Below are 26,222 nucleotides of genomic sequence, written 5' to 3' on the forward strand. Positions count from 1 at the left end.
ATGTAGTGTTTGGCACTATGGCAGTTTCACGCATCCGCTAGGGGTCTTTGAATATATCCCCCAAGGATACTATATCCAAAGGAAATAATTCCATATGTACTCATTTTTAATCTACCCTTTCTCACTCTGAATAATTATCTTGACATAGATCCATGCTGCATCAACAATTTGTCCCTTTTTATTGCTGAGTATTCCCTAGTGTGGCCACACAGTGTTTACACATTCACCTGTTAATGGAAAACCAGGTGGTTTCCAGTTTGGAGACTTGACAAAAGGCCTGCTGTGAACATTTCTGTGTACATCTTTGCATGAGCATATTTTTTTATTTCTCATGTAAATACTATCAACAAAAATATAAATCTGGATTCTGTAGAAAGAGAATTTATTAAAAAGGATTGTTGTGGGGTGTGGGGGGGGACTATTACAATAGGGAAACAGTCTGCCGATATGATCCTCAAGTGTCTCAGAGGTTAGGCAAAGGGCTGATCTTGTATAGGGAAGCGTAAACGTGGCTACAAAGAACTGTTACGGGAAAGTGGGCTGAGCAAGAGGGTCACCATCGAGCAGGTCTTACCCTGCAGACAGCCTGTTCTCAGGAGGGACCCTCAGGAGGGCTGTGGGTTGGCACAAGCTGCGGTTGGGCCAAAGCTCAGGGGCTTGGAGGAGAGAATCTGAACCAAAGTTTGGTTACAGGTATTTTGTTCTTATTGATCTGTGGGGACAAGCAGTCCAGTTAATCATTTATAATGCCAAGACTGGGAATTTAGAGGGTCTGTGTCTGGCCTGGTCAGAGATAAACAAGGGAGCATCTGGGAGTCTTATCCAAGTTATATGGGAAGTCACTGGCTCTTTCCAGTAGGGTGTTTTCTGGAACAAAAGAGTGGAGGGATTCCTTAACCTTCACTATGTCTAGGAGCAAAGGGCTAAGATAAAATTCAGTACTGTGAAGAGTCAGGATTGAAATGGCTAGATCATACGGTAGGCGTATGTTTAACTCTCTTCATACATGCCCAATGGTTTTCGATCCTGGTGGTACTATTTTATAATCCCATCAGCAGTGTACAGGAATCCCGGGTCCTCCACATTCTTGCCAATACTTTTTATAATCAGTCTTCTTTGTCCATTCTCGTAGGTATAGGTGTGAGAAGGTGTCACATTGTGCTTGTATCTGCATATCCTTAATGATTAATGATGTTGAGCATCTTTCCATGTCCTAATTTTCTGTGTATCTTCTTTGGTGAACTGTCTGTTCAAATATTTTGTCCATTTAAAAAACTGAATTGTTTGATTTTATCTATTGATTTTTAAGTGTTCTTTCTATATTCTGGATACAAGTCTTTTATCAAATACAGCCTTTGCACATATTTTCTTCCAGGCTGCACCTTAGCTTTTCAGAAACCCTTTGGGAGCTATGGCTTAGTGAAACAGTTGTGCCAGGTTCTCCTCAGTGCAGTGCATCCCCCTGATCACAGCCACCCCCATAGGTTCCATTTCTTTTCTTTTTTTTTTTGAGACGGAGTCTCCCTCTGTCGCCCAGGCTGGAGTGCAGTGGCGCTATCAGCTCCGCCTCTCAGGTTCACACCACTCTCCTCCTGCCTCAGCCTCCCGACAGGTGTCCACCAACATGCCCGGCTACTTTATTTTTATTTTTAGTAGAGACGGGGTCTCACTGTGTTAGCCAGGATGGTCTCTATCTCCTGACCTCGTCATCTGCCCGCCTCGGCCTCCCAAAGAGCTGGGATTACAGGCGTGAGCCACCGCGCCCAGACACAGGTTCCATTTCTATATCTGTGGTTACCTTCTGCAAGGTAGGCTGAAGTCCCAAGCTCCAGACCCATGTCTCCGACTGCCCACCGTTCAATGCCCTATCGATGTCCCATGCGAATCGGAGCTCACTATCCTCTCCCCAGACCCGCTGCTCCTCCAGAAGCCCCGTCTCCATGAACGGCCCTGCGCCTACCGGGCTAGAAACCCAGGAGTCGGCTTTGTACCTCCTTCCTTCTCACTTCCACCTCCTGTTATCCAGAGCTGTCAGTTCTTCCTCCTGAACATCTCTGAACACTCACCTTCTCCGCCACCCACCATAGCACCATTGTTCTCACCTGCACCACCCACCCAGACACCTTTCCTTAGACGGGTGGCCACAGAAAAACTTCTCAAATAGAAGTCGGGCCATGGCACGCCAGTGAGGACCTTCCAGCGGTCTCCTGTGCACTTACACAAGGTCCAGACTCCTTCGTGGGACAAGTCAAGCTCTTGACGATCTGGTCCTTGAGTAATGGGAGGGCCTCTTGCCCACAGCCCCTCACACTCTTCAAAGCCGGCAGCTGAAGAGCCGAGCTATGGCTGTCTGTGGAGTTCGTCCGCGGCTCCCTGCACGCCCGCCCTCTGCAGGGGACGGAGCCCCGTTTCCCCGCTTCCCCACCTGCGCCCAGCGGCGCTGCCCAGAGTGGCTGGGAAACGCCGGGCTTCGGCGTCAGGAGCGCCAGCTCCACTGCTCACTGCCTGTCACTCTGGGAAAACAGCTCTGGCGCCAGGCTCCCCGCAGGTAAAACGGGGGCAGTCATCCCTCCCCTCCTCAACCACACCCGTCAGAATCAGAAGCCACAAATCATTCTCCGCCACCCAGCACCTGCCTCGGTCTCCTCCACCACTTTCCCCACCGATGGGAAGACGGGACCGGCGCCAGGCCCAGAACAGGCCCAGACTGGATGAGGCCAGCGAAGCGCCCAGGGACAAACGTTCGGGCAGCGCCCACTCTCGGGCTCGGGCAAGTGCAGAGTCGCTCCGAGAGCCACCGTCTCCAGAAGACGCGGCAGGCGCTGGGCTGTGCCTGGAGCCCGAACACCCCCGGAGCCGCCCGCCCCGCGCTGGGCCCGCGCTTCAGGGATTGGCGCCCTGCCGGTGGCCATTGCCTGTGACGTCATCGGACGCGTCCGCTTCTCTCTGGAGCGCGCGCCGAGCGGCCCTGGGTTCGCCGCGGCTGTAGTTCCCCCGCTGGCTGCGGTCACTGGTGCCAGTGCTCAGGCGCCCGCAGCCCTTGACCTCCGGCCCCGCGAGCCCTAACTCAGCGCAGGAGGACCGGCTTCCGCCGCCAGGTAGACCTGTTAGGGGAAAATGGGCTGAGCAAGAGGGTCTGGGTTAGGTCGGAAGGGTGTCCCTGGCGCAGGCCTCCCGCGGAGGGCAGAGCTGCAATTAGGTCCCAGGCTGCTTCCGACCGTACGGACGGGGCGGACCCGTGTGAGGCCCCACTAACTGCTGGAGACGGAGCTGGGCATATGGGGAAACTGGAGGTTTCCAGGCGAGTGGACGGATGGGATCCGACGTGCACACCCACGTTTCAGGCTACTGTTTCCACCTCATGTCGCCGCCCCTTTGCTTACAGACTCTTGCAGAGTTGGACTGAGCTCGGGCCGTGTGACTTAGTGGTTGTTGCAGAAACCCCAGGGCCACTTTCTGACTGGTACCTTGGGCACCTGACGTCATCCCTTTAAGTCTCAGTGTCCCCTTTTGTAAAGGGAGGGCGCGCTCCCTGAGGGGACCGCTGTCAGGTTGGAATGAACCTGCATGTGTGTGTCACCTGGGAAGGGAACAGGCAGTGGGGCCTGGGGTTCTCCTGGAGAGCTGGTAACCAGCCTTGTCCCTGAGGCAACAGCCAGAGGGCGCCTGTACTTTCATCTTATGAAGTATAGCAGGATAAAATACAAGCCTGGACCACTTCCCATGTGGTATGCAAGAGAACTGTTGATGGGGAAAAGGGCCTTGGGCTATAGTCCTAGGAATTTCAGGGATCCTGATGATGGCTCTGGGATCCTCGTCTCCCGGATCCTGCGTTTTTCTCTGCAGGCTCTGATGCTGGTGTCTGGTAGAAGAAGGCTGCTCACAGCTCTGCTGCAGGCTCAGAAGTGGCCCTTTCAACCCTCCAGAGACATAAGACTAGTACAGTTCCAGGCACCCCACCTGGTGGGGCCTCACTTGGGCCTGGAGACAGGGAATGGTGGAGGGGTTATCAACCTCAATGCCTTTGACCCCACACTCCCGAAGACGATGACACAGTTCCTAGAGCAGGGAGAGGCCACCCTCTCAGTGGCAAGAAGGTAAGTAAGTGGGCAGCATCGCCCTGAAGCAGCTGCCCTGGTCCCCCCGCACCCTCCCACTGCATTCCTGTTCTGGGAAACAGCACCAGCAGGTAGCTCTTTGGCAAGGGAGCAGAGTAACCTCACCTTTTATTTCTCACCTGTTCTCTTAAAAGATCCTTAAAGGCCGGGCGCGGTGGCTCAAGCCTGTAATCCCAGCACTTTGGGAGGCCGAGACGGGCGGATCACGAGGTCGGGAGATCGAGACCATCCTGGCTAACACGGTGAAACCCCGTCTCTACTAAAAAAATACAAAAAACTAGCCGGGCGAGGTGGTGGGCGCCTGTAGTCCCAGCTACTCGGGAGGCTGAGGCAGGAGAATGGCGTGAACCCGGGAGGCGGAGCTTGCAGTGAGCTGAGATCCGGCCACTGCACTCCAGCCTGGGCGACAGAGCGAGACTCCGTCTCAAAAAAAAAAAAAAAAAAAAAAAAAAATCCTTAAAAATCTTATGTAATAACATCTTCAGTTTTCAGCGGAGAAAACTGAGGCCTAGGGGAGGGGATTAACAATTTCAAGGCCGTACATTTGGTGCTGGAACCAGGACTCTCTATTTCATCACACTGCCTCCTCTGGGAATGAAGTCCTGGACTGACTGACGGGTCTGGGCCAGGGGGTCCTAAAAGGCATCTTATGCAGCTGGGGGAGTGATAGAGACTCCCAGCTCCTACAAGGAGATGACTGCAGGGAGGTTTTTTACAAGACAGTTCCTGGGTTTGGACTAGATTAGGTGAGAGCGTCCCTGAAGCCTGGACCCCTACAGAATCTGGTCTAAGGAGCTGATGAACAATAAATTAAAAACACGTTAAGATGTCGTTTTCATTAAAATAGGAAAAAATACAAATGTTTCACGGCTCACAGTATTAACAGTATGTTCCCATATTGCCATATTCCGCAAAGATGAGAAACCTCCATGTCCCTCATTAGGGACTTGGGTATATCTCTATACAGCAGTAACATGCAGCCACAAGCAATAAAGAGGACGCCCTCTATGTATTGTTACATATTGTTAAGGAGAGATCTCCAAAACCAGTTGTTTTTGTCAAAAGTGTAAAGATTGGTGCTTTCATTTGCATACAAAAGGCTGGGAGAAGAATATCCATAGAGTAGCTGCGAAGAGCCAGGGGAACAGGGGAACCAGAAGGGGAACGGGAGGCCTTTCTGTGTATTCCAGTTTGTGTCTTTTACATGGACATGAGTTACCGAAGCGGGAGAGGAAATCAACACTGGAAAAATAAAAGCCCTGCTCTGGTATCAAAGGACGATAGCTCGGCTTGATTTTCATACTGACTCCGATGGTTGATAGAGCTAGGAAATATATTTCAAAAAGCAAAACCTGTAGCTGCTGCAGGATCTGCCCAACCTGCCGGGATTGCTGACCTGTTCCCAGCCAGACCCTCTCACCTGCTGTGGTCTCTACAGAGCCTTGGCTGCCCAGTTGCCAGTTCTCCCACGGTCGGAGGTAACCTTCCTGGCTCCAGTCACACGGCCAGATAAGGTGGTGTGTGTGGGCATGAATTATGCGGACCACTGCAAAGAACAGAATGTGCCCGTGCCCAAGGAGCCCATCATCTTCAGCAAGTTTGCCAGCTCCATCGTGGGGCCCTATGATGAGGTGGTCCTCCCACCAGAGAGCCAGGTCAGTGCCTCCCCACGCCCTCCCTCGTCACTGGGCCATCGCAAGGGCGTTCTGAGCTCAGTGTTCAGCCTGCTGGAGCCAGCTCTTGCTCAGTAGTACATTCAGCAGAAACTCTAGGGGATTATACACTCAGTAATAACGGTGGCCTTGGAAAAAAAGTTAATGTGCGTGTTTTCCTGATTACAAAAGCAATACACCTTCACTGTAGGTAAAATAGAGACAAACATTTAAAAATTACGTCACCGCAGTCCCACTGCCCAGGGCTTGCAATATTAATGTTTTTCTGTCTGTCTTCCCAGTGTTTCTCCACTCCTGCATATGTTTATACTGTACATACACTTATCTTTTACTTAAGACTCCATCAAGAGCATTTTTTCATGCCATTAAATATTCTCCCTGACATATTTAGGTTACCACGGAGTTTTGTGTTGTATAGGGTAGTTTATATTCCTGAGTACCTTACTGCTGGATACTGTTTCCAGGTTTTGGCTTCTATAAATAAATGTCGCAATGAACATCCTTATGTAGAAAAGACTTTGCATGTTCATTAATACATTATTACTTCCTTTTTTGTTTTTTTTTTTATTTTTGAGATGGAGTCTTGCTCTGTTGCCAGGCTGGAGTGCAGTGGTGCTATCTTGGTTCACTGCAACCTCCACCTCGTAGGTTCAAGTGATTCTCCTGCTTCAGCCTCCTGAGTAGCTGGGACTAAAGGCGCATGCCACCACGCCTAGCTAGTTTTTCTATTTTTAGTAGAGATGGAGTTTTACCATGTTGGCCAGGATGGTCTCAATCTCCTGGCCTTGTGATCTGCCCACCTCAGCCTCCCAAAGTGCTGGGATTACAGGTGTGAGCCACCACACCTTGCCTTAGTATTCCCTTTGAATAAACTCTTAGGATTTGAATATATCAAACTATAGGCAGTATTTCAAAACTTTTAAGAAAATCTCCCAACTGTCCTTTAAGCAAATTGTAAAAGCAACTTACACTTCCATCAATAGCGTATATACCCTTACTAATACTAATTACTTTTTCTCTCAAATTTTTATTTTAGAAATGTCTTGGAAATTGTAGAAAAGCTGAAAACATAATACAGTGAATGCTCATATACTTTTCACCTGGTTTCACTGTAAATATTTTGCTGTATTTGCTTTCTCTCCCTTGCCCTCTCCCTGCCCTCCACGTGGCAAACACATTTTTCTTTATTTTTTGCATGGATGGGGTGAAGGAGACCTTTGAAAACACATTACAAATATTAAGACAATTTAGTCATAAAAGCTTAAATAGACATCTTATAAGGACAATGGCTTGCATGACCATACCATTATCACAGCCAAGAAAATTAACTTGAATAATATTTAACATGAAACCTAGTTGCCACAAAGATGACTTTTAATTTGGTTACTTTGTTGCTCTGTGATCAACTAAGGCCACACACTGTATTCAGTTATATCTCTTTAGTAGTTTTAACCTAGAACATGGTTCCATAGACTTTTACTTAAAGGGCTGTATGAGTCTGTGTTCATGCTGCTGATAGACATATCTGAGACTGGGTCATTTACAAAATAAAGAGGTTTAATTGGACTTACAGTTCCATGTGGCTGGGGAAGCCTATCATGGTGGAAGGTAAAGAGGAGCAAGTCACATCTTACGCGGATAGCAGCAGGCAGAAAAGAGCTTGTGCAGAGAGACTCTCATTTTTAAAACCGTCAGCTCTCGTGAGACCCATTCACTGTTGTGAGAACAGCGCAGGAAAGACCCGCCCCCAGGATTCAGTCATCTCCCACCAGTGCTTCCCACGATATGTTGGAATTATGGGAGCTACAAGATGAGATTTGGGTAGGGAAACAGCTAAACCATATCAAGGGCCAATTAGTAAATATTAGGCTTTGAGTGTCAGATGGTCTCTTTTGCAGCAATTCAACTCTGCTCTTGTAGTGTGAAAACCACCAGGGATGATACAGAAATGAATGGTGGGTTTCCATTCAAACTGTTACAGCAGACGGTGAGCTGGCCATAGTTCACCAAATCCTGATCTCAAACATGCTCCCTGCCCTTTCCTTGAAGAATCCAGTTGTCTCATAGCATGTTTCACAGCCTGGGTTTGTCTGGTCATTTCTTCATGATTAGTGTCAGGGTAAGCATTTTTATCAAGAGGTCTACAAAGAAGATGTTATACATTTCCCATTGCATCCCACTGGGAGGCTCATGTCAGTGGTCCGAAAATTTGACCACTTGGTTTAGCTGACATTGACTAGGTCCCTCCATTGGGAAGACGCATTTCCATTTTTGTAATTAATAAGCAGTCTATGAGTGGTAGTTTGAGATCACATAACTATCTTACTGCCCCATCTTCTTATCCAGGGATCCTGTGGTCATCCTGACTGAATCCATTATTGCATTGGGGGTTAGAGGACAATGACTTTTTTTTTTTTTTTTTTGAGATGGAGTCTCGCTCTGTTGTGCAGGTTGGAGTGCGGTGGCATGATAGCTCACTGCAACCTCTGCCTCCTGGGTTCAAGTGATTCTCCTGCCTTGGCATCCCGAGTAGCTGGGATTACAGGCGTGTACCACCACACCTGGCTAATTTTTGTATTTTTAGTAGAGACAGGGTTTCACCATGTTGACTAGGCTGGTCTTGAACTCCTCACCTCAGGTGATCCGCCCGCCTCAGCCTCCCGCAGTGCTGGGATGACAGGCGTGAGCCACCACGCCCGACCAAGATCAATGACTCTTCTCAATCATGCCTTCTGTTTTTATTGGCTGGCATTCTTCTATGAAGAAAAGCTGCCTTTCCTCTTTTTATTCCTGCGTCTTCAATATCACTGTGAATTCATGATTTTTGTTTTTACTCAATTGTTTGTAATTCATCATTTACATTCTTTAGGTGACCTCAGTTTGGCCAGTGAGGGGCCTTCAAGTTGGCTCCATTCCCGTCACTTTTTGTATATCCTAGCTTTTTGACCAAGATGTTCTAGGCTTATCATGTACTGTCTTGGACCTGGAATTAGCCATTTCCCCGAGGAACCCGGTGCTTCTTAATGGGGAGTGGTATTAAGAGACCAGCATCTGGGTGTCACGTGTACTCATACCAACTGGTTATCAGAAAGAGCTGCCAATTTTAAAGGCCAAATTATATCTATTTTGTAGTTGTATTTTATGGATTATGGGAGAGGCTGAGCATATTTTCATGTTTTCTGGCCATGTCCATTGCCTTTTTGTGAATTGCTTACTCAAGTCCTTTGTGGGATGTCAATCTTTTTCTTACTAAAATGAGTTAATAACATTATAGCATTTAGAATATTGCCTGACACACAGTAAGGTTACATATTGCTAGAGGATATTACTTCGTGTTTATTCTTTGTTAAAAGTATCCAGAGTAACTTTTACACTCAGTGCGCTGGACACGTGTTGCTCTTCTGCAGTCACCGTGGGGACAGAACCTGTGCCTGCATCCCGTGATGCTGTCTGCCACTGGCCAAAATGTATGGGTCTACAAGTCACAGCTCCCTTGTCATTCACTTGGCTCTGCTTCGTGGTGATGGCAAACATGGGCTGGCACCCAAGCCCTAATGACAAAGGTCCAGGCCCTTCAGCACCGTGTGCAGCCTCTCAGCATGGACAACGGGCCCCGAAGTCACTGCAGCTCACTGTTCCTCTCCCACCCTACAGGAAGTAGATTGGGAAGCAGAGCTGGCCGTGGTCATTGGAAAGAAAGGCAAGCACATCAAGGTGAGGTGGAAAGGTGGGGCTCCCAGGCCAGAGTGTAGCAGAGGCCCCAGCTCCTGCCTCTCCCAGTGCTGACCTCTCACCAACACACGGTGCCAGCTGTCCCTGACCCTGGGAAGCGGTCAGCCTCCTTGCTCCCTGACACTGCCTTGCCCTTCACCCACCTTTGGCTGTCTCTGACTACTAACACGGGATAACAGCTTAGAGATCCTTTACCGAAGGTGTTGGTGTCAACCGTGATCTAACCTCCTGTATGGCCACATCCCCTGCCCCATAGGCCACAGATGCCATGGCCCACGTGGCCGGCTTCACTGTGGCTCATGACGTGAGTGCTCGTGACTGGCTAACGACACGCAATGGGAAACAGTGGCTGCTGGGGAAAACCTTCGACACCTTCTGCCCTCTGGGCCCTGCCTTGGTGACCAAGGACAGTGTAGCAGGTAGGTCCCTGGACCCTGCCCCCTTGTACCTACCATTGCACAGATGAACAGCATTCCAGGGAGGAGTGTGGGTTCAGGTACATGCGGTGCCTGCCCTCCCTGGCCACCCTTTCAGTGCTGACTCTACACAGGCCAAGTCTCTTACCCTCAGCCATGAGTTCTCCCATGGGCTTCCTTCCCAAGTCCCCTAGAGGGAACACAACTGCAGAGGATGTGAAACTGCAGGAAGTAAATGACAACACTGAGCTGATGGGTGGATCAGGCTTCCTGTGGCTGCCGCCATCTGAAACAATCTAAGTTGAGCATCATGGAGCATAGTTATCACAAGGCCCTGGCATCTTCCACAGTACAGGACATGAGAGCCCGTGTGACTCACTCAGCCATTGTGGAAACAGAACAGCACCAACCACACACAGTGAGGAGACAGCGCCAGGACGGGGGCAGTGCCCCAGAGGGCAGAGCGCAGCCTCTTAACACAGCCGCCCACAACTGTGGTGGAGATGGGGGGAGGTGTCCATGTGGGCCAGCCATGCCAGGATGCCAAAGACCCCATTACCTCACAGCACCCCATGCAGAGTCCTCAGTAAAGTTAAATTGTGTTTCAGCTGCTCTGCTTAAGGGGGGTAGAACACTAAGACCACCACCAACAGTTGAAAGTGCTGGTTAGCCAGGATGTTCTTACACTAATCCATCCCCTGCCAGCATCCAGTACACAAGGCTTTAATGTCCCTGCTAGAACCATTACCTCACTGCTTTATAGATGCTAAGTCTTTTTTGTGTATTTGTTTTCTTTTGGATTTTTTTTTCTTTTTCTTTTCTTTTGGAATGGTCTTACTGTGTCACCAAGGCAGGAGTGCAGTGGCCCAATCTCAGCTCACTGAAGCCTCAATATCCAGGGTTCAAGCGATCCTCCCGCCTCAGCCTCCTGAGTAGCTGGGACTACAGGCATGCATCACCACGCCTGGCTAATGTTTTTATTATTTTTTATAGAGACAAGCACTCACTACGTTCCCCAGCCTGGTTTTGAACTCCTGAGCTTAATCAGTCCTTGCCTGCTTTGACCTCCCAGAGTGCTGTGATTACAGGCGTGAGCACCAGGCTTGGCCCTGCCCAGGAGACATTTTTGTAACTACAGGTGTCATCCTATGCTGTAGACAGATGCCCTTTTTTTTTCAAAGCAAAAACCTGAGCCATTTTTCTCTCCCTCTTCAGAGTCTGGAACATCCTCTCAACTCAGCCCTGTGACTAATGCCTGGTGCTCTTGGCAGGGATGCAGGGAGGCCTGAAATGGCCAATGTCTATACAGAAAGTTCTAACATAGAGCACTGAGTCAACGTGGGCACAAAGCCCTTTCACCTGGCAAGTCACAAAGCTCCACTACAGTTGTGTTTATGAAATACTAGGGGGTTTGAGGGGGGAAAGGGATAACCCCAAGGTACCATCTTTGCATTTCAGATCCACACAACTTAAAGATCTGCTGCCGAGTGAACGGGGAAGTGGTCCAGAGCAGCAACACCAACCAGATGGTATTCAAGACGGAGGACCTGATAGCCTGGGTCTCCCAGTGAGTGCCAGGGCCTGTCCTGCCATCCCACTCCATCCGCCCACATGTGGAGGCTGAGCTGAGCCCTCCACCCTTGGCTGTGACCACCTCAGCCAGCCCCTGGTCTCACCGGGTCTTCTGGCTTTGCTCCAGGTTTGTCACCTTTTACCCAGGGGATGTCATCCTGACTGGGACCCCCCCAGGTGTCGGTGTATTCAGGAAACCTCCTGTCTTTCTCAAGGTAGGTTAGCGAAAAGGAAAGAGAGCAAGGGCCCCGAAGGCCTGGCAGGCTTGTGTGAGATGTGCGTGTGTCTGTGTCTGACGGAAGGGCTGACACCCTCATGGCCTGCTCTGTTGCAGAAGGGGGATGAAGTCCAGTGTGAGATTGAAGAACTAGGTGTCATCATCAACAAGGTGGTGTGATGGCTCCTGCACAGGCCCTGGACATAGGATGGGGGCATCTGCTCCCACTCAGCCTAGCCCAGGGAAAGGCCCAGTGACAGGTATGGGCAGGTGCCGGCCCTGAAGCCGCCTCTTCTGGGTAGAAGGGAGGAGGACTGAGCTCTCTTCAATAAATTTGTCAGGCCAAAGCAGCAGCTTGGCTTCTGCTGTTTGTCTTCTTTTGGGCTTTGTTTCATGGGACAAGTCGGGGCATTTTGTGGGACTGGGGAAGAAGAGAGCAAATACACACGCATACGCCACAAAGATACTCCTGGGCTTGGGAAAAGACAACCTGTCTGGTCCCCTTGTTTATCACATCAAAGGAGGGAGAAAGCAAGAGATGGCAAGGGACAATCAAGCCTCAATGATGACTGTATTTATAGACCAGCTAAGGGTTTGCAGCCTCCTCTCCGTCTTCTGGCTCTAGGACACGGCTGTGTTGTGGGGCTGAGAAGTCTCGGCACAGGCTCCTTCTCACAGTTCTAGCTACAGATGAACTGCCGGATAAACTGTTCTAGTTTTTGCTGATTCTCCCGGCTGGCAAAAGTAGGGGACAGGTGGAGCCTGGGGCCTGCAGGGCTCGGCATCTGCTGCAGAACCTGGGCCATGGAAGATGGGCCATGAGTACCCTCAACACAGAGACTGTGTCCACCGGGCCCAGGGGCCAAGCCTGTCCCCCAGAAACCTGCCGTGAGACCTCAGTGTTTTGTGCAAAGCTGCCTCGAAGCAGCCCTAATACCCCACCTAGAAGGATGAGCCAGTGATTTGGGAGACCAAGAGGCAGGAGACCATCCCATCTTCTCCAACCCATTACCACGTATGTTGCTGGAAGACACCAAGTAAATCCCAGAGTCTTAATGAGACACCATCACGCCAGCCCTATGGAGTGATGGGGACGTAGCTGGGTGTCCCTGAGCCACTCTATCGGGGTGGGAACAGCGGGACAGAAGATGGTGACAGTGGCTCCTCTCACCCCTAGGTCTCTGAAGGTCCAGATAGCACTGATGGCGAGCTTTGGGTCCGCACACTCTGGAGAGGAGAGAGAGGTGAAGGCTCTAGGTAGGGAGGACAGGGAGCCACTGGGCACAGGGTTCTCTTGTGTAAAGCAGCAGCCCAGGGAGGGCTAGAGCTCAGACTGGACAGAAGACCCTCTGAACTCTGCAGCCGCCTTCCTAGAGTTGGGTTCACTGTCCGGCAGGGGGCAGCAACCACCAGCAAACACCCCTGCCTCCAGGAGCCTGGGCTGACTGGCTGGGACTCACCAAAGATCCCTTCTTCCTGGGCGGTGGCCTGGAGGAACTGGAACAGCTGTTCTGTGTAGCCCGACTCTGCGGAAAAGAGAAGACCTAGACCTGGTGCCCTACGCAGACAGCCTGCCTCGAGGACTGCAAGGGAACAAGGGCCTCACCAGTATCGGGCAGCTGGCCCTGGTGGAGGAAGGCGGCAGCCTGTGCAAAGGCCTTGAGCAGTGGGCTGAGCAGGCGGCAGAGGAAGAGAAAGAAGTCTGGGCAGTGTGACTGCTGGCTGAGCTGGGGGGGACAGGCCAGGGTGAGCGCAGCTCCCCACCACCTCCCTACCACCTCCCTCCAGGGGCAGCTTCTTGAAACACACCCTGAAGTACCGGCCCTCAGCCTCTTCAAAATCATCACTGTCACTATCAGTAAAGTCCCCACTTGGTTTCCACAGCAGCTTCCTGCTCAGTCGCTGTCGCCCTGTGTCACAGGCTGACCGGGAGCCTGGGGTCTAGGGGCCATGGAGCCATAGTTCTCTGACAGGCTGGCCAGGGATCAACCCTATACCCCCAGACCAGATACATGCAGGTGAATCCAGTAAAAGCAGACCTAGAGACCCAAGAGGATGGCCAGAGCCATGCCACAGCATCTGCTGGGCCAACTTGCAGAGTGGGAGGAAGTGAATTCCCACCCTCAAGGGCAGTGGCCATGTCACCAAGAAATGTGGGGAGCAGGAAGTGTCCAGAGAACCTCAGAGGCACACATGTCCAGTGCTATCCAGAGAGAGAGACAGAACCGGGGCATAGGTGGCCATTTCCCAAGGCACAGAGGAGAGGTGTGAGCTAGGCTTCCCCGCTGCAAGGCCAGGGGCAGTCCACCCCCACAGCACACACAGGGCAGAGGAGGAGCCTGGGGCAGCTGGCTTCAGGGTGTGAGGCTGGAGGATGCCAGGCCGAAGGGAAGGGTCTTGTCTCCAGCTGCCCTGCCTACCTCCTCAGCGACCAGGAGCCCGCACTGGATGAGCCGGTCCAGCACCTCCTGACAGTAGCAGTAGGAAGACTGGCAGGGCTGGGGAGAAAAAGGCACCCATATGGCCTCAGGCAAGCCAGGCACATGATCAGGGGCCTAGCCAAAGGCCGGGCAAGGCCAGACCTACCACCCAGGAGGTTTCAGAGGTAGGGCTTGGGCAGGGTTGGGCCATTCCTGCCACCAAGAGGGGAAGGCCTAGGAGCAAGTGGGCCGTAGGGGAGGCCTGACCTTTAGCAGCAGCAGGTCTTGCGGCAGCAGGTGCATCAGCAGCAGGATCTGGCGGTACAGCTCATTCTGGCTCAGCAGTAATATGCCCTGCAGCTCCCAGGGCCCCTGGGGCGGCACTCTGCCTGCCAGCAGCCCCCGTACTGCACAGGCTGGGGGAGGTGGGTCCATTATGAGGATGAAGCTATTCCTTTCACCACTGCACACACATCCCACCTACACCGTGCACCTCAAGACTCACCGCCCACAGCCTCGCTCAGGAAGACGGGCAGCAGCTCAGCACTCAGCCGTGCCAGCTGCGTGAGGCCTGGGCCAGGCCGCGGCACCACCAGCAAGTCGCCCTGGCGGATGCGCAGCAGGGCCACGTGCGCCCACAGCAGGCTCAGAGAGTGCTTCAGCAGGCTCCGCAGCTGCCCAGAGAAGCCTACATCAAAGCCACGCAACAGTATCTCCTCCGTCAGCCAGGAGAACTCCCCCAGGAGCTGTGACAGGAACACGCCCTGGGTGGGCAGAGCAGGCCTGAGCAGGAGAGCCACACCCCACCCCCCGCCCAGGTCTCCACCACATGGCACCCGCTACCTTCTGGTGCTTGAAGAGCAGCAGTGTCGCCATGATGGCCGTGCTCATCACCGCAGCACTCCCCACACTGGCTGGAGTGGGGTGGGGTGGGGGGTGGAGATGCTGGTCAGGGGTTGAGGCCCAGCAGCCTGGTCCCTCCATTATCTGGCAAGTCTTCCTAGCCACACATCCCAGCTCACCCCAGGGATGAGGAATGTACGCCCGGAGCAGTGGCTTTTATCACACAGGCTGACAGCCAGGCCAGGAGCTGGGGGCCTTTCCCTGGATCTCGTCCTGGGGCCCACACACCAACCCACAGCCTCTACTACAGAGGGCCACTGGAGACGATACTGATGGCTCTCTCTATAAGGGCCCTCTGCACAGGCGCTCTGCTAAGCCCTTACACGTATCATTCCATTCAGTTAACACCATCCACATCCAAGCTAAGGAGACTCCCCTCAGAAGGCAGGGCTGGGTGTGGCCTTAGGGAAGCAGCTGCAGCCTCCTGGCCTCAGGCCACCATCTTTGTGCATGCACTTAGCTGCTCCCTCATGCCAGCCCTGGCTGCCCTGCTCCTCCTGTAGGAGGAGGGTTCCATTCTTCACATGTCCCCGAGGTACCATAGAGGGTCTCACGTGCAGACACTCACTTGGAATGGAGAACCCTGGTGACTGGCTGACCCAGAGAGGGGACGATTCAGGGACCCACCCCCAAAGGCCCAGACCTGGTTCACCCTCACCACTCAGGACATGACAGCTCAGTCTCCTGACCAGGAGCTGGTCTTCTTCCTTGAGGGCCAGGAGAGGCCCAGTTATGGGAGTCCACTCCTGCTCCTTCTCAGTGTCTGGGACGGCAGTACTGAGATAGAGACACAGATTACAGAATGAAGGGACCAAACACAAAAACAGCTGTGGGAAAGCCTAGAGCTTTCTAAAAGGTGAGGGTGTTCCCCCATCCCAGCCCCAGGACAGAGGATGGCTTCTATAAACCCCAGTCCCTTCCATGCCTCTGTGCCATATTCTCACACTCAGACTGCTGGGAAGGCGAGTGCCTGGAACTATCCAAGATGACCCCAGAATATGTGGTGAGAGAGGTCTGCTAGTGTGTGTATACTAGGGGGGATACAGACGCTGGTGCTGAAGGGCTGCCTGCCTTGCCCATGAGACCGCACGATCCCATGCCCCTACCATTGGCCCAGCACGATGGGCTGCAGTAGCTGCTCCAGGGTCTGCCGGCCGCCCCAGCAGCTTCTGGCACTGACGATGTATTCCTGCCCAGGACAAGGTTCTTAGGTGGCCTGCGCTGGACTATCAGGAAACTTGCACACAGCCCACTGGAAGTAGGCAAAGCTATCCCTGCAGTGGCTTCGAGGGCCAGACTGCCAAGATGCCTAGGACAGACACCTTAGGTACTCCCAGCCTTCCCCAGCTGACTCCATACCTGCAGGGAGAAGGGCTGAGCTAGGTGCACCCTGGAGCAGATCCGGCGGCTGCAGCCCCAGTGGCTCCACAGGCTACGTAGCACAGCCAGAGCTCCTGTCCACAGCCCCAGGGGGGCCGAGGCCTGCAAGGAGGGAGAGGATGACTATAGTTGCCAGGGGCACTGCTCTGGAGTAGACATCAGGGCTGCCCACCCATCCTGGTCTCCAGAGGTATACTCTGGTCCCAGCATGCTCAGTTTTATCTCAGGCCCCAACTGGTGCATGACCTTGTCCCAAGCTCCTCTTTTCTTATCCATGACACAGGAAAAATCCCTCCCTATCAAGGTCTTCAGAGGATGAAATGAGATGATGGTAATGGCCTTGGCAGGTGCTGCCAGATGATTCCTTTGTAGCCCCAGCAGCCCTAAGAGGGACTCAGCCACAGGACACAATATTTTGCCTCCTATCTGGAGCTGGTGTCCACCCAGGGGCCCAAGGGCTGGAGGGTCTCACGTTCTCACATGGTATATGTCACACAGTGCATCTGGAACCAGGTCATAGGTGACGGCCACTGGTACCAGCAGAGCATCTGGGACGATGCCCACCTGGACTGCCTGCACCACAAACCCCAGCCAAGCCTGGCCCAGGGCTGACAGCCGTGGCCCGGGGGACTCAGGAGGTTCCTCCAGGAAGATGAGCAGGGGCTGTCCACTAACCAGCAGCTGCTCTATGACCTGGAATAAGTGGGGACAGGGGGTGTTAAGGCCAGAGCAGAAACAGACCCCTGGTCCTCTTAGCCTGGCCCATATGTAACCACTGGGGGCACTCACCGCCTGGACCACAGCCCTTGCAAGGAGCCCCTCAGAGCTGTCCAGGGAGAGGTTGGCCTCTGGGGGCAGGAAAAGCCCCCCAAGCTTCCTCAGGAGAACTCTGTGGGACATAGGGCAGAACTTGATAAGGAAAGGGGCTCTGGAGATGAGAATGAATAACGGGCTAGTGAGAGTCTCAGCTCCCCCACGGCCAGCCTGTGTCCTACTTGAATACTCTGAGGTGAAGCCATGGCCCTAGGCCCTGTGGCTCACCCCTCCATCTAAGCCCCACAGGCCAGACTGCTGTATGGTTGGGATGAGAGAGGCCATGAAGAGAGCTTTAGCAGGGAGCTGCTGCCAACATACCCCAATACACACCCCACCCCAGCCTGCGGCTTCTCCCACGTATGTCTAGAGGCAAAAGCTTTTTACCTGAGGGCAGGGGAGCAGGCGCGGGAGTCCCAGGCCACACGGAGCACACCCAGGCCCTGGGAGAGCAGCATAAAGGGTAGCAGGATCCCGTCCAGGAGGGTTTTGTGAGTAGAGAGGAGGACAAGTGGCGAGCCCTGCTCCGGGGAGAGCCAGAGGGAAGTGCCAACCTGCCCACCCTGAGGACACAGGCAGCCAAAGACCCAGGGCAGCCCGAGGGAGGGAGGGTCCAGCTGAGAGTTCTTCCTCTGAGCACATTTCCCAAAGGCAAAGGAGCGTTTAGACAACTTTTAAGGTAACTGCACTGATGCACTGACGTAATGGTTGTTAAGACCATGATGGAAAGACATTAGAGGAAGCCCCGTGGGAGCAGGGCCGTGAGACATAAAGGGAAGGTCGGCAAAAAGCAGGGGATTTTTCCCACCAGCTGATGGGGACTGGACTGCTGTATGGCAGGGAGCAGAGAGGTCAGGAAGCAGGACCAGATGGGGGCTGCTCCTCACTTATGGGCTTGGCCCAGCCTCTGCTCTTCTGCTCCCACCATCCCCATCCCAATGGAGGGCGGGCCTTACTGCCTGGGCGGCCTTCTGGACCATCTTCATCTGACCCTTGTGGAGCTGCACATTCAGGAAGAGGCAGTTCAGGAACCGCAGCAGCGCCCAGCTGAACAGCCTGGGGAGGGACACCAGGCATGAGGTGCAGCAAGGAGTGACGCTCAGCCCAGGGCACTTGGAGGGCCGCCCAGTGCTCCTCTAAGGCAGGCCCCACCACTGTCCTCATTTTACAGAAGAGGAAAGTGAGACTCAGGGAAGCTACAGAACTGCTTCATGGTAGCGAACACTAAGAAGTAGTGGTGCTGGGACTGGAAGTTCTGACACCACAGTTCATGCCCACCAGACGCTGCTACTCTCCCACAACCTCATGGTGCAGCTGCCTCACATCAGAATCAGAGCATCTGCCTCCATTTACCCTAAAGGAGACTAGAGAACCAAGCCTCTCTCCAGGCAGAACCCAGCCTGTTCTTCGCAAACTGCCAGGAAAGGTCAAATAAAAACGAAGGATTAGTGATAGAAGAAGGAAAGGGGACAACTGCAGGGGCAAAATCCCTGGTGGGCAGGCAGGTGGGGTTGTCCATCCAGCCCAACAGGAAGACCGGCTCTATTTATTTTTTAAGACAGGGTCTTGCTCTGTTGCTCAGGCTGGAGTGCAATAGCACGAACTTGGCTCACTATAACCTCTGCCTCCTGGGCTCAAGCGATCCTCCCACCTCAGCCTCTCAAGTAGATGGGACCATAGGCACGCACCACTGTACCCAACTAATTTTTTGGAGAGACAAGTTTGCCCAGGCTTGTCTATGTTGCCCAGGCTGGTCTTGAGCTCTTGGATGATCTACCCTGCTTGGCCTCCCAAAGTGCTGGGATTACAGGCATGAGCCACTGCACCGGTGTAGGACCAGCTTTAATTTAGAACAGATACATAGCTGCAGTAGCAGGGAAATGTGGCAGATAAGCAGCAAGTCCCCATGTGATGGTTTTTATTTTTCTGTGAAGCATGAGATGCGGCATCAGTTGACACTGGATAAGTCTAAGAAGGAGCAGGCTAGATGGGAGCTCTGGAGGGTGCCATGTGTCCCTGTGACATTTGCACTTAGCAAGGAAACCAGTCCACTGGTGTGTGTTTCTCTAGCAATGCTGGGCTGCTGAGGTGCAAAGAGAAGGCAGACAGTCGGGGGTCATGCCTATGATTCCCTCCCAAGAGCATTACTCGCACCCTGAGCCTGCAATCTCAGCTAGGCTCAGAGGGAAGGCAACACAGACAGGGAGGCTGATGGCTGATGTCAAGGGACATCAAGGCACTAGAAATCTTAACAAAGTCAAGGAATTGTCACAGTGGAGGGCTGGCCAAGGTCACCAACAACCTCTACTTTCTGTCCTTGCTCAGTTGGCCACTCAGCATATTCAAGACAGCTGAGCTTGATACATGCTGCCCCAAGCCCTCCTGCACTCAGGGACTCATTCATTTCCTTGGCTTTAAACACCATCTGTATGCTAAAGCTTCACAGTGTCTCTGGCCCCAACCTCTCTTCTGAGCTCCAAGCTCCTACATGCAACTGCCTCCTCAGTGTCTCCACAAGCATGTCAAATACCAAAACTCTCTGTCCAGATTAGCTTTCTGGGCCAACTCACTTCTCCCATAGCCTGTTCTCTGTACATACCACCAGAAAGTAGGCTAGAAATGGGGCTGTCCTGTAACTTCTCCAATTTCCCTCACTACCCTTGCTCCCACCGTCCAGTCCATCACTGAGTCCTGTTAATGTCACCTCGATCTCTCAATCCACTTTTCAACCTCTACTGTCCACCATCATCTCGCACCTGGACTAACAAAACAGCCTTCCAGATGCCCTTCTAGTCTCCACTCTTGACCCTAATCCACGATGTCGTCACTTCCCACTTAAAACCTTGCAGCTGCTTTTCACTGCACTTAGAGATCCGGTCCAAACTTGCACAGCTTTACATGATTTGATCCCTTCTGCCTCTCGATTTCACCTCCCACAGCTCTCGAACCCTCACTTGCTGGCTTCCAACCACGTCAGCTTCTTGAGCAAACCTAGTCCCTCTCCTGCCCAAGATCAAAACTCAGGCTATTCCCTCTAGCAAGACTGTTCCCCTCATTCTTGTACCCCCAAGGCTGGCTCCTTTTCCTCCTCTTGGCTCTGGCTTAAACAGTCTCTTTGTCCCCTTACTGGTATTCTGTCTCAGCCCTGTTCCCTCCTTCTTGCAGCCACGCATATCTCTGTTTGCCCCTCCATTTCCCTGGAACAGTGCACTGCATGTAACAGAAGCTCAGACCTGTGCTGGGGAATGTGGGGATGGGAGGCGGTGGTGAAGGCAGGCTGCAGCCCACTCTGGTAAACACTACCCAGCTCCCTAGGAGGAGAGTTCAGCACTTCCCCACGCCCAGCCAACACCCACTCTCCAGAAGGACAGTCTCCAGCCCAAGGATGAGTGCCCCTCAGCACAGTTACCTGACCAGGAAGGGACGGGGTGAGGCCTGGATGTGACCCAGGATGCGCTGTACCTCTTTCTTCACAAGGTCAGGAGCCTGGCCTTCGCCAGCGCCTCCTGGGACCCTTCCTGAGAGGAGGTTCTGCACCCTGTGGGGGGGTTGGGAGGAGTGATATGAGGCTGCAGCAGGGAACGGCCTCCAATCTTCACCCTTCTCCTTAAGAAAGGGTCCCAGGCAAAGCTCACGCTCTAGAAGCCTTGCCCCAGCCAGCCCTCTGAACCACCCCTACCTACTGTCATTGTCATCCCATTCAGGATCCCAGAAATACCAGCCAGACCTCACTCCCTGCCTCCTCACCCGGTGCTTTCCTCGATCTTCTGTGGGGCATCCTGGCAGGGGGGGATGTGCTGCTCCAGGGACCACAGGAAATAGCAGAGCCTCCGAACCAGCCAGCCCCGAAACCTGGGCACAGCTCCCAGAGCAGGAGGGAAGATCGTTCAGAGAGGGCCCACCTCCACCAGGGCTCACAGAGGGCTATTCAATCAGAAAGGGACCACACCCCAGTCCCATGTCCCAGGAACACATGAGCAGGAAGAAGAACTGCCTGTCCATCTGTGCCCCATTCCCACCCCTCACCCTGCTGAGTCGGGGACAGGTTCACAGCCTGAAACACAGTGGGCAATCCATACATGCTCACAGAAGGAACTGCAGGAGAGCTCCACGTCTGCCCCTCCCTGCAGGCTTGTGGAACAGAGGACAGGGCCCTTCTTTTTCTATCAGAGCAAGAAAATGGCACCAAAAAGCAGGGCCCCAGCAGCCCTGCACCCAAGGGGCCCTGTCCCCAGCCCTGCTCCAGTCTGTAGCTCTGACTACCTGGTGTTCTCCTCCTTCACCAGGATCACACTGCAGAAGCCTAGGTCCGTTATGCTTCTGTGGAAGAGGGACTCCTGCCACAGAGGGGGAGAGACAGCATGTCTTGGGGGACCTTTGCAAACTGGCAAAGAAAAGCCCCTGTGCTGCCCTCTGGTCTCTGCCTGGCAGCCTGCCAAGTCTTCCAGGAGAAAACATTACAGCACCGTATTTCCCAAAGGCGTTTGACCCCAGATCCTAGGCTGGCTCAGGAAAAAGGGGCCCATGCTCAAAACTAAAGTGCTGTATCCTGTACAGAATCACCCTTTTTCAGGTGGCATATGAAAGTCTCCAGGAAGCTATCTTCTCAACAACAGAGAACAGGCAACCCGGGTCTCCACGAGAAATCTGGGCCCCCTCACCACCATCACGTGGCACGAACCGAAAAAGAGGTCTTCAAGCATGAGCTGAGTGCTGGGGAAGTCTGAGAGGGTGGTGTCCCCAAAACTGAACAAGAAAACTCACACGGGCATGATGAGACCCCAGCCCCCTGGGCACACCCTACCACACTTAGGCCCCTCTGCACTTCTCCCACCCAACTCTCCCAGGCCTGGGAACAAGCCACAGCCCAACCACACAACCAATCCCAGTGCACCCCTTCCCCTGCAAGACAGAGGCAGAGGCATGGGGCAGGGAAGAGCCAAGCCTGGAAGGGCATAAAGGAAGCAGCTTCCCAGAGCTTCAGCTCCCAGAACCAAGCTTCCTGGTCGCGGCCTGGCCCTACCATCACTCACCCAGCTCTTGGGGGTGCAGGTCTGGCAACAGCGACCCACAAAGGGGCGATACTTCCCCAGGAATGGGGTGATAGCCTCCAGCTTCATCCCAAAGCCTGAGGACCACAGGCTAGTCTGGAAAGGGCAATAAGGAGAGATGAGAGGACTCAAAGTCCTTGGCAGGAGAGAGGGAAAGATGGAGCGACAGAGGCTCTAGAAGTAAGGGGCACAGCAGAAGGGGTGGCAGAGCAGAGGGGATTTGAGGAATGGGACAAGCCACACTACCTCTCGGCCACTGGGGCTACTCCTTGGCTGAGTCTGGCGTCTGCCTTCCAACATGGTGGCCATGAGAGCCTAGAAGAACCACGAACCAGTCACCTCCGCCACGCTCCTTGTCCCCACAGAAACCTGAGCCAGGGAAAGGTAGAGGGATGGAGCCATAAGAATCTGAGCTATAATCCAGGGACTCCTGAAGTAACTTCAACCCCCCCATCACAGGACAGACAGACATCACTTAGGCCATCAGCGGTAAGGAGAACCTAGGCTGGATACTAGGGGCTGGCTCAGATCAAGGCCCTGCCCCACACCCACTGGTCCCACAAAGGAGCCAGCTCTTCTCAAAAAGTCTCACAGTAGCCAGGTCAGGGCCCTCCTCAGGCCAATATGAGGGGGATGGGTTGTCTTACCATGCACACCCACCCTGCCATCTCCTAGCACAGATGAGGGCTGTACTGGAGATGCTGATCTTTTCTGTGCAGAGGGAAAGAATAAGGGCTGGACTGAAAAGACGGAGGCATGAGACTGCCAAGGAAGAAGAAGACTATCGCCATGAGGCTACCAGGTCCTTCTCAGCTGCCCTTCCCAGCTGCCCTTCCCCTCCCCATCAGGAGACAGCCCTGTAACCACCCAAACATATGGGAATGTAGGCTGGCTAATAGAAGAGGGACAACTGGGGGTCAGAACACAGAGGCCTACTCGCAAGAATGAGCACCTAGTTAAGGACAAGACAGACTTTTCCACAATCACTCCCCTCTCACATTAACGTTCTCCACAGAAGACGCCACTTGTATCTCCTCAGCCCCTCCATCCCACCACGATATTTCCCTCAACTAATAAATATGTTCCTTCAAACAGCACTGAACGCCTCCTGGCTCAAAAATTGGGGCCTAGAAGCCCCTCTTCCCTATTTCCCAGCATGACCCTGATGAATAGGCTGCTCTAATCATGTTTCCCCATCCCCACCACACTGTAATCAGGCCCATCTGGGACCCTCTCCTTTCCCAGCCACCCACCCAATTCTGCCCAGGGTTCTAAGTCCACGATGCTTCTGGAAGACCCTCTAAGCCCTCCCTCTCCTCCTTGGGTTTCCCAGCCCAAGCCTGCCGGACAAAGAGCCATTCGAAGCCCTCCTCCAGGACCATGGTTTCATCTCCCTACGTGGTTGGAGTGTCCTGAGGGCAGGGGCTCATCTCTGTATGTCCAGCAGTCCGCCCTGCGTGCAAGAGAGAACCAGGCAGAGCCAGCTGACCCACAGTAACGTCCTCCCAAAAATTCTCCAGGCACGTTCCTCCTTTCCCCAGTCAGCTCAGTTTCCCGACATGAAGCCAATCAATAATGGGATCAGGATCCTGCAGTGCCCGGGGTCTGGGGGGCCACAGGAGGCTCATCCCAAAGGCACTCCGTATCTTGACAATGTTTGCATAGCTCTGTTCACAGACACATGCTACAGCAAGGCTACAAGCCGAGGCCTGTGGTGAGTCCTGCCTGCTCTGCAAGGCGGATATCTGTCCCTTAGCCGAAGACCACCCCCAATCCCCAAATCCAACCCCATTAGTTCTGTGCTAACTCTACCGAAGCAGAGTCAAAGCTAGGGCAAGAGGTTACCCCCATCTGCCAATTACCTCAACGACACAGCTCAGGACTCCTACAGCAGAGGATGTAAACTGGCACCTCGAGGGTAAATTCAACTCATATATATATTCATATATATATATATATACACACACACACACATACACACGCGCACACACACACATTTCTTTGACTATACAACGTGCTGAGACCTTATGAAGTAAAACCAACGTTTAACAGCAGAAGGCTTGTTATATACACATTTTTTTTAAATCAAGGTTTCCAGTCGCGGTTGTAATGGAAAAAGCTGAGCTCTGGCATCTGAGCACACACCCCACAGGGCCCAGCTGGCCGCCGCTGTCCCCGTAGCCCGACCGCAGGAGCCCTCCCGTCTGCCTCCACCTTGATGATCATCGACGCTGAGCCCGCGCACATCTGCGCGTTCAGCCCTTGATCAAGGGTCAGACTCTAAACCTGCCCCTTTTGGGAATGTTCGCGCCCTACAGAGAGCCGCGAGAGAACCTCACCTTCCTGGCTCTGCTCCAACACGGCCGCGGCGCCCCACAGCCCCGCCCAGGGCCCCTCAGGCCTCGGCTCCCTCGCCAGACCGCGGCGGGCGCTCCCTGAGCTACCCCCAGATCCGCCACAGGCCTCTTTCCCGCCACAGGCCCCTTTCCTGCCACAGGCCCCGCAGGGGCTCATTCCCGCCACAGGCCCCGCATTCCCGCCACAGGCCCCTTTCCCGCCACAGGCCCCGCATTCCCGCCACAGGCCCCTTTCCCGCCACAGGCCCCGCATTCCCGCCACAGGCCCCGCATTCCCGCCACAGGCCCCGCATTCCCGCCACAGGCCCCGCATGGCCGGCGCTCCCTCCCCTTCAACTTCTGCCCAGTCCCCAACAGGCCGCTCAGACCAGGCTCTTGAAGCAGGAAGGCCCCTGGATGATCCCGGTCCGCGTCTGACCTGGCCTCGCCAGGGAGCGGCCCCCGCGCCTCTCACCTCACACCAGCCGCCAACTCCCGCCAAAGCAGCAGCTCCACTAGGCGGCCGGAAGGCGTGGACTGCCCAGGGGAAGGGCGCACCGCCCGCCTCGGCGCGTCCGGCTAAAAGGCAGCCCCGAGAACCAATTGGGATGCGCGCTGGTCCAGAAGCCCCGCCCTGCGCCCCGTGCTCCGCCGCGCTCGACGTGGACACGTGACCTGTGCTCGGTGGGCGGCCTGCTCGCTTCAGGTCTCTGTGCTCGGTGGGTGGCGTGCTCGCTTTTCCGGTCTCTGTGCTCGGTGGGCGGCCTGCTCGCTTCTCGGTCTCTGTGCTGGGTGGGCGGCCTGCTGGCTTCCCCGGTCTCCGTGCTCGGTGGGCGGCCTGCTCGCTTCAGGTCTCTGTGCTCGGTGAGCGGCCTGCTCGCTTCAGGTCTCTGTGCTCGGTGGGTGGCCTGCTCGCTTCTCAGTCTCTGTGCTGGGTGGGCGGCCTGCTGGCTTCCCCGGTCTCTGGGCTCGGTGGGTGGCCTGCTCGCTTCTCAGTCTCTGCTTGGTGGGTGGCCTGCTCGGTTCTCCGGTCTCTGTGCTCGGTGGGTGGCCTGCTCCCTTACCCAGTCTCCGTGCTCGGTGGGTGGCCTGCTCGCTTCCCGGTCTCTGTGCTCGGTGGGTGGCCTGCTCGGTTCTCCGGTCTCTGTGCTCGGTGGGTGGCCTGCTCGCTTCCCGGTCTCCGTGCTCGGTGGGCGGCCTGCTCGCTTCTCCAGCCGGCCCTGGCCCGCGGTGTGAGGGGATTGCTGCAGGCGGCCGCGAGGCCCTGGGTGCCCGAGCTTCAAGCAGGGACTCAGGCCAGATTCTGATTAAACAGGTTATCCTAGGGCTCAGTCACCCCAAACTGGGGTTCAGGCTCTAGCAAAATTCCGAGTTGAGGACGATTAGAAAGGAGAGAACGTCGTCAGGAGACAGCTGCAGTCATGAAAAACAAGTCAGGCCTCCCCAGGGTCATTTCCTTTGTTAATGGGAAGCCTAGACCAGTCGGGAACCTCCCGCAGCCGCGAGGTGCCGAGGTTTCAGCTGGGCCTGTGGCCAGTGCGTTCGTTCGTGTGGTTATTTGATTAAGACCCGACTCCTGTCTCGGCCCTAA

General features: G+C 54.1%; 2 protein-coding genes across 5 annotated transcripts in view; one reads left to right on the forward strand and one right to left on the reverse strand.

The window, feature by feature from the left end:
- The window catches only part of LOC126934319 (fumarylacetoacetate hydrolase domain-containing protein 2B), a 32,412-nt gene extending 20,331 nt beyond the window's left edge, over positions 1 to 12,081 (forward strand). For 2 of the 4 annotated variants that reach the window (XM_050755150.1, XM_050755148.1), the window contains exons 2-8: positions 3,847 to 4,097; positions 5,557 to 5,773; positions 9,446 to 9,505; positions 9,780 to 9,942; positions 11,398 to 11,506; positions 11,639 to 11,726; positions 11,846 to 12,081. In XM_050755150.1, coding sequence (XP_050611107.1) covers positions 3,853 to 4,097; positions 5,557 to 5,773; positions 9,446 to 9,505; positions 9,780 to 9,942; positions 11,398 to 11,506; positions 11,639 to 11,726; positions 11,846 to 11,908 — 945 coding nt within the window. In that variant the 5' untranslated portion in view covers positions 3,847 to 3,852 and the 3' untranslated portion in view covers positions 11,909 to 12,081. Of the gene's footprint in view, positions 1 to 2,918; positions 3,099 to 3,843; positions 4,098 to 5,556; positions 5,774 to 9,445; positions 9,506 to 9,779; positions 9,943 to 11,397; positions 11,507 to 11,638; positions 11,727 to 11,845 lie in introns of those variants that run through there. The other 2 variants (XM_050755147.1, XM_050755151.1) reach the window with 2 other exon arrangements.
- Positions 12,082 to 12,194: 113 nt separating this feature from the next.
- GPAT2 (glycerol-3-phosphate acyltransferase 2, mitochondrial) lies at positions 12,195 to 25,286 on the reverse strand. The gene is made up of 22 exons (XM_050755190.1): positions 25,107 to 25,286; positions 22,542 to 22,664; positions 22,278 to 22,391; positions 21,508 to 21,581; positions 20,992 to 21,096; positions 20,654 to 20,782; positions 18,201 to 18,300; positions 17,632 to 17,765; positions 17,221 to 17,320; positions 16,912 to 17,124; positions 16,411 to 16,533; positions 16,158 to 16,240; positions 15,710 to 15,828; positions 14,992 to 15,062; positions 14,654 to 14,912; positions 14,416 to 14,564; positions 14,149 to 14,226; positions 13,538 to 13,669; positions 13,335 to 13,455; positions 13,189 to 13,254; positions 12,900 to 12,955; positions 12,195 to 12,525 (listed from the first exon to the last, which is right to left on the reverse strand). Exons 2-22 carry the CDS (start codon positions 22,602 to 22,604, stop codon positions 12,409 to 12,411), a joined length of 2,406 nt encoding a protein of 801 aa, XP_050611147.1. The 5' UTR covers positions 22,605 to 22,664; positions 25,107 to 25,286; the 3' UTR covers positions 12,195 to 12,408.
- Positions 25,287 to 26,222: the final 936 nt, after the last annotated feature.

The sequence above is a fragment of the Macaca thibetana genome, chromosome 13, assembly GCF_024542745.1.
Source record: "Macaca thibetana thibetana isolate TM-01 chromosome 13, ASM2454274v1, whole genome shotgun sequence".
NCBI classification, from domain to species: Eukaryota; Metazoa; Chordata; class Mammalia; order Primates; family Cercopithecidae; genus Macaca; species Macaca thibetana.

Coding starts and splice junctions, on each gene's coding strand:
- GPAT2 (XM_050755190.1), bottom strand. CDS start 22,604: ATGGCCACCATGTTGGAAGGCAGACGCCAGACTCAGCCAAGGAGTAGC. Junction 21,097..21,507: donor GTGAAGGAGGAGAACACCAG/GTAGTCAGAGCT, acceptor AGCTGTGCCCAG/GTTTCGGGGCTGGCTGGTTC. Junction 15,829..16,157: donor CCCATCGTGCTGGGCCAATG/GTAGGGGCATGG, acceptor TCTCTATCTCAG/TACTGCCGTCCCAGACACTG.